The following is a 15,442-nucleotide window of genomic DNA, read 5'->3' on the forward strand; positions in this document are numbered from 1 at the left end:
GACCCATGTTATTATGGAAAGTGCAAACTCTATAGAGACCCTGCCGGCAGTCAGAGTAGAACCCAGGGCACAGGAGCAGTGAAGCAACAGCACTACCCGTTGTATCACTTTGGAACGCATCAAATCTACCATCACAGAAATTTTCTAGTAGAGTAACAAAGTTCAGATTAATCACACTTTAAAAAATTATTAATACATCACAATGTTCAGTTAACTTTCTAAAGAAGTTTTCCAAGAATCTGAGGCATTTTTGTAAGGAGCCCATTACCTGTCAGATAACATTCCATGAATTAACTGAACTTTGCTCATTGTAAGTATGCACAACTTGGATCATAAAGTACCACTCACTGGTTGAAATTGATGAGCCATATGGTGATTTCTTGAGGTGATGGCCCATCCCAGTGCACTGTGTATCCTTTCTGTAGCATAACAACAGGTTGGTACTGCTGGTAATGCGAAAGTCCTCTTAGGGCTCCCCTTAAGAAGAGTGGTTTATTAGGATACTCATCTTTAATTATCTTCATCTTCAGGGTTGAAGGCTTCCTGGCCTGAATGTAAACCTTCCAGAACAAGAAAACAAAGTTAACAGAAGAAACTGTGGAATGTCTCCTGTAACTCAGATCAAGGATCTGCTTTCAGTTCTCACATAGTGAAAAACATAGCAGCTGCCAGTGATGTCTGGCACAAATCAGAATCCGCTCAAATTTCTTGTTCATTTTGCCAATTACTGGAAGTTCCAATTGGAAGTATGAACTAAGCAATGTGTACTGCCTTCCTTTCTACCAAACATATCTCCAATTTTAAGGCATATTCTTGCTTAAAACAGAAAACACTGGAAACACTCACTAGATGTTAAAATATTTTCTATTAAAATACTCCTCAATATAAGACCATAAGAAATAGGAACATTATTATGTCATTTGGCCATTAAGTCTGGTCTGCCATTCAATCATGATTTATTTTCCCTCTTGATCCCATTCTCCTGCCTTTTCCCATAACCTATGACATCTTTACTAATCAAGAACCTATCAACCTCTGCTTTAAGTATATCGAATGACTTGGGCTCCACACCCTTCTGTGGTAAAGAATCCATAGATTCGCCACCCTCTGGCTAAAGAAATTCTGCTTCATCTCTTTTCTTAACAGATATCATTCTATGCTGAGGCTGTACCACCCTCGTGGTCAACGGTTCCAGATTCTCCCACTAATGGAAACATCATCTCCATATCCACTTTCAGTACAGTATTCAGCAAGTTTCAACGAAATTTCCCCCCCACCCCAATTCTTCTAAACTCTGGTGAGGATAGGCCCAGAGCCATCAAATGTTCCTCTTTCATTCCTTGGATCATTCTTGTAAACCCCCTCTGGCTCCTATCCAATCCCTCCATAGGTATGCGGCCCAAAACTGCTCACTGACCAACACTATATAAAGCAGGGGTTCGCAACATGGGATCCACGGACCCCTCGGTTAATTGTAGGGGTCCATGATATAAAAACGATTGGGAACCTCTGCTATAAAGCCTCAATGCATCTATGTATTTACATTCTAGTCCTCCTGAAATGAATGCCAACATTGCATTAGCCTTCCTTACTGTCAACTCAACCTGCAAGTTAAACTTTACTGAATCCCTCATGAGGAATCCCAAGTCCCTTTGCACCTCTGATTTCTGAATTCTCTCCCATTTACAAAGTAGACTATGCCTTTATACCTTCACCAAAGTGCATGACTATACACTTCACTGTGTTGTATTTCATCTGCCATTTCCTTGCCCATTCTCCTCATACATTCAAGTCATTCTGCAGACTTCCTGCTTCCTCCAACACTACCTGCTACACCACCTATCTAGAATCATCAGCAAACTAGGCCACAAAGCCATCAATTCTGTCATCCAGATCATTAACATAGAACGTTAAAAGTCGTGGACCCACCACCAACCTATGCGGAACACCACTAGTCACCAGCACTCAATCAGAAAAGGCCCCAGTTATTCTCATCCTGCCTCCTGCCAGCCAGCCAGTCTTCTAGCCATGTTAGTATCTGTCCATAATACCATGGTTCTTATCCTTTTTAACATCCTCATGTGTGGCAGCTTGATGAAGGCCTTCTGAAAATACACGTGAACAACATCCACCGATTCTCCTTTGTCTATCCTGCCTGTCATTCCCTCAAAGAATTTCAACAGATTTGTCAGGCAAAATTTTATTTTAAGGAAACCATCCTGACTTCAGCCTGTTTTATCATGTGCCTCCAAGTACAGTACCCCAAAATATCCTTAATAATGGATTCTAACATCTTTTCAACTACTGAGGTCAGGCTAACCGGCCTATAATTTCCTGTCTTTTGTCCCCTTTTCTTCGTAAAGAGAAGAATGACATTTGCAATTTTCTAGTTCTCCAGAACTATTAATAATTTAATTATCTTTAAAAGAACACTACTAATGCCTCTAGAATCTCTTCAGCTACCTCTTTTGGAAGCCTGGGGAGTGGTCCATTTGCTCCAGGTAATTTATCTACCTTCAGGAGTTACAGTTTCCAGAGCACCTTCTCCATGGTAATAGCATCTGCCCTGACACTCTAGAATTTCTGGCGTACTGTTGGTGTTGCCCACAGTGAAGATTGATGCAAAATACTTATTCGGTTTGTCCAATTTTTTTTTTTCACCATTACTACCTCTCCAATGTTATCTTCCAGTGGTTCAATGCCCACTCTTCCCTCTCTTTTGCTCTTTATACAGTTTATCTGAAAAGAAGTTTGATATACTCTTTTATACATTCTGAGACCATTTTATTAGATACACCTGCAAATATATATTCTGCCAACTCAATGCATAAAAACATGCAGACATGGTCAGGAGGTTCAATTGTTATTCAAACCAAAAATCTGATTGGGGAAAGAAATGTGATCTAAGTGACTTTGATCATGGAATTATTGTGCCAGACTGGGTGGTTTCAGTAACCGAATAACTGCTAATCTGGGATTTACATACACAACAGTTTCTGGAGATTCAAGCAACACACACAAAATGCTGGTGGAACGCAGCAGGCCAGGCAGCATCTATAGGGAGAAATCGCTGTATCTGGAGATTATAAGGAATGGTGTGTTTAAGAAAAATTCAGTGAGCAACAGTTCTGTGGGTGAAAATGCCTTGCTAATGACATTTGTCTCCCACATCCTGAATACTATTCACAGGCCAGTGTACAACTTGCAGCAGGTTTTTTTAAAATCTTTTTTTAATTCTACCCACAAGACTTCTACAATTTCTTATGATGATTTTAGATGCACAACTTTGTATAACAGGAGTCTATTTCCAAATCTAAGCTTCAGAAGTCAGAAATGCTTCTGAAAATCTTACAAATGCTTCAGATCCATGGTCCATTATGAATTGTGCTGAAAGATTTAAATTGTAAAATACATTGTCCCGTGAGAAGAACGCCATGGTTTGACCAAACCATTCCACAGACCTACATTTGGAGATATGGGCAGAAAGATGGCAGTTGATCTTTAATCCGGCAAGTGTGAGGTGTTGCACTTTGAAGATCAAATGTTGAGGGAACATATTCAGTAAAATGCAGGGTCCTTTAGAGCATTGACGTAGAGAGGGATCTTGGGGTCCAAGTCCATAGCTCCCTGAAAGTGGCCACAAAAGTAGAAAGAGTAACAAAGGAGGTGTATGGCATGCTTGTCTTCACAAGTTAGGGCGTGTGTAAAGTAGTGGTGCAGTATGGTTAGGCTGCATTTGGAGCACTGTACTTCTGGTTGCCTCATTACAGGAGGCTTTGGACAGGGTGCAGAAGATGCCTGGCACAATATTCCCTGGATTAGAGAGTATTACCAATAAGGAAATGTTGGACAAACTTAGATTGGTTCTCTGGAGCATTGGAGGTTATGAAGAGACTGAATAGAGATCTATATAATTATGAGAAGCATAGGTAGAATAGGCACTATAGTGGTGTTTAAGAGGCACATGAACATGCAGGGAATGGAGGGATTCAGATTATGTACAGGCGTTTTAACTTGGCATCATGGTTTGTACAGACACCATGGTCTTTAAGGCTTGTTCCTGTGCTGCACTGTTTTATATTTTATGCTGCTTCTGCTTCTTGTTGACTAACAACATAAATTCTAACCAGTAAACTAAAACCTATTCACAATCTAATATTAGATACAATCTGGAGATAAATTTGTGAAATTTTCCTTGGTTGATTTAATCTTTAAAGTGGAATGTGCAATTTCACTGAAAATAACAGAAATCGTAAATCCTTGTGATTACGGCATCATTGCACCATGGCAACCAGTGACCGCTCATTAAAACATGCTGATTAGAATGTGCGGAAAATGCAAAGGCAGGTGGAGGTGGTCTCTGAATGGGGAGGAGGAGGGTTGATTGCCCTTGGCCCCTTGGTGCACAAAGTAAATGCTGAATTTGAGGGGTAGGGGCTAAAGTAAGGATTTCTTATCAGCTGAAGATTGAGAACAGACGTGTGTATAAAAATAATGAAGATGTCAACGAAAAATTTCTATTTTGGGAAAATCACCTTAGAGAAACAGTACGTATAACAGTTCCCACTGCCCAAGGGTTTGATCTTAAGAAAACAAACTGATTAACAAAAGCCAAAGTAGTTTTCATTAAGCAGATTTTCTTCCACTTGCTATTTGAAATACCAGGTCTTATGTGTACAAAAATATAATCATGCCAGATTTTTATCTTTAATTATCATTTTGAGACAGATGTGCTTAGCAAGATTTATGTTCAATGCTAATCTGGTGAGCCTCTTGATCTGAAAATTGTTTGCTACAGTTGAGTTTCAGGTTAGCCGTTCATAGAGCCAACACATACACAGGACAATGGTTTTACATTGGTCGGACTAGATACTGACAGTAGGATTTCTTCGCCAGAGGACTGAATTGGCTTCTTCTAATGACAATTCACATTGAATAGCAGTAATATGGAACCCTGAGGCTGGGATCTATTAAACATTTTGAAATTAACACTGATTGATGCGATAAAACCTGCAATACTCAGCAAGTCAGGCAGCATCTGTCAAAGTAAATTTATTATCAGATTACGTATATGTCACCATATACTACCGTGAGATTTATTTTCTTGCAGACATTTATAGGAAAATAAAATACAATAGAATTTATGAAAAACTGTACATAAATAAATACTGGCAAACAAATAGAATAAATAAGTAGACATCCGTTAGTCTCATGAGACCATGGATTTGCACCTTGGAAGGTTTCCAGGGTGCAGGCCTGGGCAGGGTTGTATGGGAGACTGGCAGTTGCCAAAGTTGCAAACCTTCTCCTCTCCACGCCACCGATGTTGTCCAAGGGAAGGGCACTTCGACCCAAGCAGCTTGGCACCGGTGTCATCGCAGATCAATGTGTTGTTAAGTGTCTTGCTCAAGGACACAACATGCTGCCTCAGCTGAGGCTCGAACCAGTGACCTTCAGATCACTAGACCAATGCCTTATCACTAGCCCATGTGCCAACACATTGGCAAACAATCAATGTGCAAAAGAAGACAAATTGTGCAAAAAAAAAATTATGCTGAGAATAAGAATTGTAGAGTCTTTGAAAGTGAGTCTGCAGGTTGTGGAATCACTTCAGAGTCGAGGAGAGTGAAGTTATCCACATTGCTGTAGGAACCTGATGGTTATAGGGTATTAACTGTTTCTGAACCTTTTGGTGTGGGACCTACGGCTGTTGTGGAAAGTAATTAGGGAGTTAATTACAGGTTGATGGCCTTTCATTAGAAAAAAAACAATTCTGAAACTGTTGAGCAAACACGAGGAAATCTGCAGATGCTGGAAATTCAAACAACAACACACACAAAATGCTGGTGGAACACAGCAGGCCAGGCAGCATTCTTTAGGAGAAGTACTGTCGACGTTTCGGGCTGAGACCCTTCATCCATTCTTAGCTGAGGCAGCGAAGGGTCTTAGCCCAAAACGTTGACAGTACTTCTCCTTTAGATGCTGCCTGACCTGCTGTGTTCCACCAGCATTTTGTGTCTGAAACTGTTGAATTCAGTCTTAAGGGTTGTATTGCACCTATTCAAAAGATTAAATGCTGTTCCTCCTGCGTGTATAACTGTCCAATGGCTAACCTGATACTCAGTTGAGGCAAACAATTTTTAGTAGTTCAGGAGGCTCATCAATACAGATCAGCATTGAACGTACATCTTGCCAACCTCATCTTCCAACCTGTCTATATTACCTTCATTAGGGTTTTGCTCAACAGTCTTCCAGGAGGAGGAACTATGACATTGCTAATCAGTTCCTGAAAATTCCTTTCATGTGATTTATTGATTCTGCCTAATTTCCACTCAATATTAACCACAGATCCAGAAAATATTACCACAGAGAAAAGTTATCTATGTGTCAGATAGTTATTTCATAGACAACTTTATTAGTTAACTGCACCAATGCAGAGTTTGACACGGAATGTGCTCAATTACCAGACATATTCATCACATCAAATATTACAAACAAAATTCATGGGCACAAATCTGAAGGTCACTTGCAGTAATTTCCAAACCTGTGTATTTGTAGAGATATTCTACTGTGAATACTGTATACAGTGCAAGGTTTAAAATGGGCAACTGCATTCATTGATATTTTATAATCCTACAGAAAACTTCAGAAAGATGGATAATAATAACTGCAAACCTGATTCTTACCTGTGCATAGTGACCACTGCAGATAGCTGACCGCCAGTCTGGCACATCGATGCAATCTGGATGCCTGAGGAGCCAGTTATCCTGTCTAACAATATATGCTCCGGGATACTCCGATACGGATCCATCTATATCATGTAGGATTGCTGTTTTATCACCATCAAAATCCAAGTGATAGAACCAGGGGCCTGGCTCTCCAAAGAAGACTCGTGATGTGATCTTAAAAGATGAGGCAAACCATTGTTAGGTAGGAACATACAGTATGCACTGGACACACAATGATATTAAAAAGCTGGAGTATTGAACTGTAGCCACTGTTATACTGAAAATTGTAATTATCTATTTACACATAGCAAGGTCCTTCAAACAACATGGAAATATTTTGTCTTAGGTGCAGCTAATAAATATTAGAAATTGAGGGATCTTCATACCATGCCTTTAATTTTTTTTTACATCTGAGAGAGCAAATAGACTTCATTTAAATACAAATTGCTGCCCTTTAAGAACCAAACTTTAATAGATTAATAGCTTTCAAAATGCCTTTCTTTAGGAAATTCAACAATAACTCTATAAGGAAATTTTGAAATACGAGGGTAATATGAAATCATTGTGTAAAAATCCCTTCTGTGTTGCTTCTTTACCCTAAACCTATGACCTGAGGATATAGTCACCTCTGCTCAGGGGAATAGTGTCTCACTATGCACCCCTCACAATTTTGTTAATCTCATTATGGTCCCTCTCATCCTGCTCTACTACAAAGAAAACAAGTCCAGCCAACAGTTGCTCCACCCTTAAATTGGTTTGGTCTGGAGTCTTTGATTAAAATTACCTGCAGCTATTTGTTCCACCTCCTTTCTGTGAGCAATCAAGAAGTTTGGAATCAAAGGTAATCATGCAAAATATATCTCCAAAACAAAAGATGGAAACAAGCTCTGCTGAATTTCAATAAAGAAATGAATTTTATTGACATGTGATCACAACAACCAGATTTATCATCTGATGAAGGGTCTCGGCCCGAAACGTTGGCTACTTGTTTCTCACGGATGCTGCCTGACCTGTTGAGTTCTTCCAGCGTTGTGTACGCATTCTTAGATCTATCATCTGTAATAGGCAGCTTACATGATGGCACTTGCCGACCATCTTGGCAACATCCCATTCTTAATCAGCTCTTCTTAGCAAATGAAACAAACATCTTAAGACCCTTACTATATCACTGCCATTCACCAAGTATAGCACCATTATTACTAATAATTTCTGTGGATATTTTATCATATGAAATCCCTGTATTAAATACATAAACATTGTATTTGTTGGCAAAAGTCATGAATAAAGATACTAAAGTCTGAAGACTTACTGGGACATCCTGGAACGTGATGTTTGTCACATTGTTATTTGGGCAGGTTTGCCATGAGTTGTTGAATCGGAACCCAATGGCACTGGTGGGACGGCCATTCAGAGCAGCAAATTTACGGAAAGTACAGTTCTCTACATTTATTGGGCCATCATAGATCTGTATTCCTCGGATAGGGAAAGTCCTGGAAGAAGAAAACAGATGTTCAGTTTCAGGTTGGAATGCAAGGGCGGTGGAGGGATTGAGGTTTAGTGAACTAAGGTTATGTCCACACTACACTGGATAAATCCGTAACCGAAGCCTTTTCTCTTCGTTTTTACCCTTCGTCCACACTAAAACGGTGCTTTCGTCCACTGAAACTGGAGATTTTCGGAAATGCTCTCCAAGGTGTGTAATATCGAAAATGCTGCTTGGGCAGATCAGTGTGGACAGGGTAACTGGAGAAATCTGAAAATGCTGTCATGACGTACAGTGTGCTATTTCATTGTTTTCTTGAATGCAACTTAACAATTTCAGAACAGACGGCAATGAGACTGAAGCCAGAAGAGTTAGAAATGTACTCACCCATAACTTACTGAATAAATAAGTATACTCACTTGGCCCTGTTTTCTGTCCTTGCTCATATGAAAGTTGTTTACCTACTTATGCAAGTACTTTTCTGACAATAGATGTGTAGCTGCCTAATGTAACATTTAATGGAAATACAAGATAATACTGATGCAGATATGTCTTATACATTTAACAAGGGGCTTTATTATTGCCCCCTCCCTCTTCAGTCCTGATGAAGGGTCTCAGCCCGAAATGCTGACTGCTCATTTCCACGGATGCTGTCTGACCTGCCGAGTCCCTCCAGAGTGTTGTACATGTTTCAGATTTAAAAAAAAAGAATATTGTCTTAAAATTAAAATGCCATTTAGGAAGTATTTATTCACACAAGGGGAAGCCAACCAAGCCAAGAAATCAAAACATTCCAGATGCTGAAAATCTGAAATAAAAGCAGGAGATTCTTGACATAAAGAGCAGGTCAGGCAGCATCCTCTGAGAGAGAAACAGAATTAATGTTTTAGGATATGGACCTTTGTCAGTACTGGGATAGTGAGAAAAAAACCAAGAGATATCTTGTAACAGAAAATAATCTATTTCCTGCATTTTCTATGCTTTTATATAGCAAACATCTGGAATTCCATCCACAGCTCCACTTTTGGAACACAATTGGACCTTTTCATATGCATTATTCATTTTGTTTCATATTTTCTTATAACATAACATGTACTAGCCTGTCAGAGCAATCCCATTTCACTGACTTATTTCTGTATAACCTAAACTCTTTCACATCTGATCAAGTCCATCCCGATTTTCCTACTACCCAGTCACACTAGTGGCAATTTACAACACCTATCAGTATATCTTGGTTGTATGAAGGAAGTGGAGAATTTGAAGGAAACCAACCTATAGATGATATCTCAGATTAGGTTTGAGCCAGATTGCTGGAGTTGAGAAGCAGTAGGACCACCTATTACACCCCTGTGCTGTGACCCCCACCCCCCACCATGAAGTTTTGAAGATCATTACTGATGGATTTTTGATGGGGAAGGGTGCTGTAGAATAAGGAGCTAAGAGGAAAATGAGGTACTGTTTAACCATAATCTAACTGAATGTGAGCACAAAAGCAAAACTGCACTCATAGAAGCTCATTCATTTGGTTGTGAAAAAATGGCTCATTGAACTACTTACACTCCTTTGGGAAGAGCTCGTCCACTGTGATCTAGGCCACCAGGTCCCCAGAAAGGATTGTCTGCCATCTCTGTCCCACGATTTTCACTCTCCCCAACAAACAAGGAGTTTTTGACCTCTTGCTTGGCTCCATCATCATCTGGAAAAGTTCCACCACTAGAAGCAGAAATATTAAATGTCAGCTTGGCTCCATAACTGGAATTCTTGACTGCAAGTCAAAGATTGTCAATGAATGATGACAGGTTAGCTGGCTGTGTGTGCTGTAATGAAGAAGAGTTGGTATCAGAGTTGCCATCTTTTGGATTAGACTTTGCCTTTCCAAGTGGGATAGGAAAGAAATCCCAGAGCAACTTTCAAATGACAGTGGGTTCTGTTGAAGAGTTTCAGTCAGAAGAGTTGATTATTTATTCCTCTCCATAGATACTGCCAGACCTGTTGCATTCCTCTAAGTATATTGTGTGTGTTGCTTTGGACTGCCAGCATCCACAGAACCGCTTGTGTTTATGATTCACTTGCCACTTATGGGATCCTGCTGTGTTCAGTTTGTTTACACCACAGCAGCTTGTGTTCTTCAAAATAAATCCTCTCCACAGGATATGGCAAGCCAGTTGCACTTCAGTATTTTAAGTTTCAGAAATGCCACTTGGCATTGTCATTAACAGAACTGAGCACTGTTCTATATTTTAATATTTCAGTAATATGATAAGTATATCATTTGATTAAGCATTCTTTGTTGTTTACATATGCATTGTGGGTTATCCACAAAAGTAGATAAATGGCAATATGTCATCACACCACCATGTGGCAAACACAAGATGGCTGACTACCTACCTGTTTGAAGCGCAGCGAGGCAGTCAAGTTAAAAAAACAGCGCATCTAAAAACTTGTATAAAATAAAAAACAGTGCAGCATGTGCCTTTTGAAAAGAGACTGGCGAGTTAAAAAAAGGCAGAAAATGGAAGAAATCATGGGTTCATAAACGATAATGATCATAAAAAAAACAGAAATGGCTGGCTACACTGGAAAGATTGATGCATTTGATTGTTCAATGGACAACTGACTCATGTATACTGAGATAATTGAGAAGTATTTTAAAGTAAATGAAATAACCAATGAGAAGTGAGTGCCAATTTTGCTGAATGCATTGGGTTTAAAAGTATACTGTTTGATTTGAAGTTTAACTGCTCCAACCAGATTAGCCACAATGAGTTTTCTTGATATCATGAAAGCAATGCAGGAACATTTAGAACCAAAACCATTGTTGATTATAGAACACTTTAAGTTTCATAAGGAAAATCAAAAGGGGAGGGAATCCATTTCAGTGTACATGGTTGAATTGAAGAAGTTGTCTGAGCATTGTCAGTTCACTGATTGGCTTAATGATGCACTGAGAGATGTTTAGTTTCAAGAAAGCATTCGAAAAGGCTTCCTAGCTGAAGCACAACTTACATTTGATAGAGCAGTTGAAATAGCTGTATCAATGGAAACAGCAGACAGAGACACAATTGAGTTGCAGCCAGGAATGAAAGTGAGCACGAGCAAACTTGCAATGTCTAAAGAGAAACCTGCCTGGTCAAACAAATCATGTTATTGTTGTGGCAGAAGTTCACAATCACCAGACTAATGCAACAAAGTAGGACACATACAAAGAGCATGTCAGGCAGACAAAAATAAATGAACTGCATAGGGAAGAGAAAAAGCTAAAAAGTCAAGTTGCAATTTCAAAAAGAGCACTAATCTGTGCATTGTTGATAAAAAGTTGGAAAATGATGAGTGTGACATGGGACTTGGTAGCCTTGAGATTTACAATGTGAAAACTCACAATAGACAAGCAATATGGCTTATACCAGAAGTGAATGACGTGAATTAAAATGGAATTAGACACTGGCTTGACTGTTTCAGTCATTCTACAAAATAAGCATTTCAAAGCGATGGAACCAGAGTCTGAGAGTGAGGAACAAGTCAAGGTTTGGCTGATTTAAGCGCCAGGCCAGATTGTCTGGGTGGAGGTGAGGGATGGGCCGGTGTTTAGCTTGCTGCTCTACAAGGTTTACTCATCTCTGTGCTGAACTGAGCCTGCGTCCTGCACATAACAGGCTCCTAGAATGGCCACAGCAATGAATTGGCTTATTGGCTGTGAACTCACTTTCGTGAACTTTAGTTCTGAACGTTATTTGTTTACTTTTTATTGTTTGCATGCTTTGTTCTTAATTTTGAACATTGGGTGTTTGAAGGTCTTTTTTATGGGTTCTGTTAGGTTTCTTTGTTTTGTGGCCATCTGTAATGAGACAAATCTCAAGGCTGTATATAGTATATATACTTCGATAATAAATATACCTTAACTTTGAGTTTGAATGGCATTTCAAATATATTAAACTGAAGCCTGCAGATCTCCAACCAAGAAATTATACTGGAGAAAAGATAACTCCTATGGGAATGACATTTATAACTGAAATACAACAACCAACAAGCCACGCAAACAGGTGGTGGTGCCAAACTCTCTGCCTCTGGTTGAAAAGCATATTGGACCAAGGAAGGACCATGCTGCTCAGAGGAATCGTGAAAATGATGCCCGCAGTGGTCTGACAACAACAGTTTTTGTAGGCAACATATCTGAAAAAGCTTCTGATATGTTAATCTGGCAGTTACTTGCAAAATGTGTCTTGGTTTTAAGCTGGAAGAGAGTTCAAGAAGCTTCGGGAAATTTGCAAGCTTACGGCTTTTGTGAGTATAAAGAACCAGAATCTACTCTGCATGCAGTAAGGCTATTTCTTGAACTTCAAGCTGAAGATAAAAAGGTGCTTGTAAAAGTAGATGCAAAGTCCAAACCTCAGCTAGATGAATGGGTGGCCAAAAAGAAAGGAATCAAAGGAGATATGAAAAGAGGATTCATCAGATGATGTTGTGGATGAGGAAACTAAGAAGAGACCAGATCATAAAGGGAGCAATAAAAGGATTAATAAGAGAGTACTCCAGTGGACTAAATATATCTTCTGAAGATCAAGAGACCCATCTTAGAAACAAGAAAAACAGGAAAGGTTTCCAGTGCTTTCAGAACCACTTCCCCCACAGTCTCAGAGTCAACTCCTACAATCGCCACAAGAGGAGAGGCCAAGAACCTGAGATTGCTTTCATCACCACAAGTCTCACCTGCCAAGCAGGGTGACTTCCCTTGTCAGGAAAGACATTATCCCACAAGAGTAAGAAATCTTCCAAAACGATAAAATCTTTATGTCTGAATGGGACAATTTAAAATTTACAGTGTTTGGGTGTCTATATAATGATTGTAGTTAAGTAGGGCAGAGTTTTGTGTATTTAATATTTCAATAATATTAGAGTAATTTGTAAATATATTGTTATATTGTTTGATTAAGCATTTTTGCTGTTTATATTATGCATTGCAAGATATCTGCAAAAGTACGTAAATGGCGTAAGTCATCACACCACCATGTGGTAAGTGAACATCTTGCTTAAAGTAAGGAAAAACAAACTAAGACTTGAATTCTCAGCTTTTTTGGAGTTACAAAACATAATAGATACCACAACTGATGACACTTTCAATTAAAATGGCTAGTCCTTCCATTTGTTTCTCAGTGAGGTCCCAACAGCTTTGTTCTAAGCCTCACCTTATTGCTTTTTGCACTCACGTTCCATTGCCTATTGTTGAAAGTTACTCATGCTACTGGAGACGATTCTATTCTACAATCACCAGCTTTCTTTGGGTCACATTACCCAGTGCATTGTCCTCTCTCTCTGTCTGTAAGTGCTCCGGTCTCAACAACATTTATTTGCCTCTGTTTCACTTATGTTTGCATTGGTACTTCACTGAACTCTGTTCTGATATTTCTCCAAAATCTTTTAGTCTTCATGCTCTTTTACCTCTCCTCTTTACCCTCCCCACCCTCACAAGCCCTGTCAATCACCTCACCTTCCTCTGGTTCCCCAACTCCTTCCCTTTTTTCATGGCCTACAGTCCTCTCCCATCAGATTCTCTCCAGCCTTTTGTCTTTTCCAGCTTCTCACATCATTCATTTTCTCCCCCTTTCCTTCCTTTCCTCCATCAGCTGGATTCACCTATCACCTGCTAGATCATGCTCCTTTCTCTCCCCCCCACCCTTTTATTCTAGCTTCTGCCTTCTGTCTTTCCAGCCCTGATAAAGGATCTCCACCTGAAGTGCTAACAGTTCGTTTCCCTTCAGAGATGCTGAATTCCTACAGTGTTTTGTGTGTGTTTTTCATGCTTGTTCTTACTGTCTGGACTAATTATATTGTTGCTAACATTATCTCTGTCTTTCAAATACACAAGTCCTTCATTTCCTCCAATTTTTCTTTCACCCAACAATCTACAGATTATGATTAAAAACAGATAAAAACCTGTTTTTAGTATCACCATCAGAGCCTCCTGCTGCATCTTAGCTTTCCTAATTCATTCATGCTTTCTTAACTGTGCACAACACCATCAATTTTAATCTTGAAGCATGATTTCTTAAAAGTGGAAAATAATTTTTCCGTTATGAAAATGTCCTTCAAAAACCACAAGTCCTTACCTTGCAAGTGTCAATCCAATTCCGTTATCAGAAAACCTATAGAAAAGGGGCAAGCATAGGGAAGGGTAATTTTTCATTTCCTCAACCATCCATTTACACTAATTTTACAAAAAATTCTTTCCAGGCCAAAGGCATCAAACAAGACATGGCTACAGATGGAGAGCACAGTGCCAGTTTACATCGTCAAAGTTTGCTTCATGCACTAGTTCAGTCTTTTTAATACATGAGAAAGAAACAAATAAATGAAGAATACTTCAAAAAGAAATTATTTATGATTTCAATGCAGTCAATGACCATGGTGACTAAGTTCGGTAAATATATGTTCAAGCTTTAACACCTTAACTTTTTCCTTACATTTCCCTGCCTAGACCCTGCTACTGTTTTTTTTCTGGCTTTCAATGGCTCAGTCTATTCTGTGATTGTAGGACTGAACATCTTCAGCTTAATGTGCAGATTTATTTTTAAATGGACTGGAAGCAAAAGACTGCTGATAGGGGTTAATCACAAAGGACTGTCACCATCTGGGACTTGCTCTCTTCTCATTACTTCCATCAGGAAGGAGTTACCTGATGACCCACACCCAGCATTTCAGGAACAGCTTCTTCCCTTCTGCCAATAGATTTCTACGGTCCATGAATTCATGAACACTACCACGCTATGCTTCTTTTGCACTATTTATTTTTTTATATTGTAATTTATATAATTTGTTATGCCTCCTACAAAACAGCAAATTTCACAATCATGTCAGTGACAATGAACTGCATTCTGATTCTGATTATTAGCCTTTTAGTTTTGGAGAGCTCAGGGTCTCAATGTTGGATTGATGATCTTCCAAAATACTGCAATGCAGTCAGTTCCATTTTGAAAGCAGCCTGCTTCAGCTGACTGGCCTCATCCAGCATGGAAGTAGAGCTTTACTAATGTAAATAGGACCACAACCTGCTCAGAATTACTTGCAGCAAACCCAGTTTTTAATTACTTTTATAAGCTCTCACGGTTTTGGGGTCTATTAAAATAAGGTGAGCCATTCTCACCCAGGATGTACAACCTCTCTGATTGCCAGCATTCTATATCCCAAGCCCACACTTGATCTTCGTGCTGCTGTTCATACCCTCAAGCTGGAGGGC

At 39.4% G+C, this 15,442-nt stretch overlaps 1 protein-coding gene across 1 annotated transcript in view; it reads right to left on the minus strand.

The window, feature by feature from the left end:
• cemip (cell migration inducing hyaluronidase 1) overlaps positions 1 to 15,442 on the minus strand; it is a 194,355-nt gene that overhangs the window by 23,818 nt on the left and 155,095 nt on the right. The window contains exons 19-23 of the mRNA XM_059952579.1: positions 14,316 to 14,351; positions 9,769 to 9,924; positions 8,038 to 8,218; positions 6,687 to 6,902; positions 349 to 560 (exon numbers count right to left, since the gene is read on the minus strand). Coding sequence (XP_059808562.1) covers positions 349 to 560; positions 6,687 to 6,902; positions 8,038 to 8,218; positions 9,769 to 9,924; positions 14,316 to 14,351 — 801 coding nt within the window. The remainder of the gene's footprint in view (positions 1 to 348; positions 561 to 6,686; positions 6,903 to 8,037; positions 8,219 to 9,768; positions 9,925 to 14,315; positions 14,352 to 15,442) is intronic.

Source organism: Hypanus sabinus, chromosome 28 (assembly GCF_030144855.1).
Source record: "Hypanus sabinus isolate sHypSab1 chromosome 28, sHypSab1.hap1, whole genome shotgun sequence".
Classification (NCBI taxonomy): domain Eukaryota; kingdom Metazoa; phylum Chordata; class Chondrichthyes; order Myliobatiformes; family Dasyatidae; genus Hypanus; species Hypanus sabinus.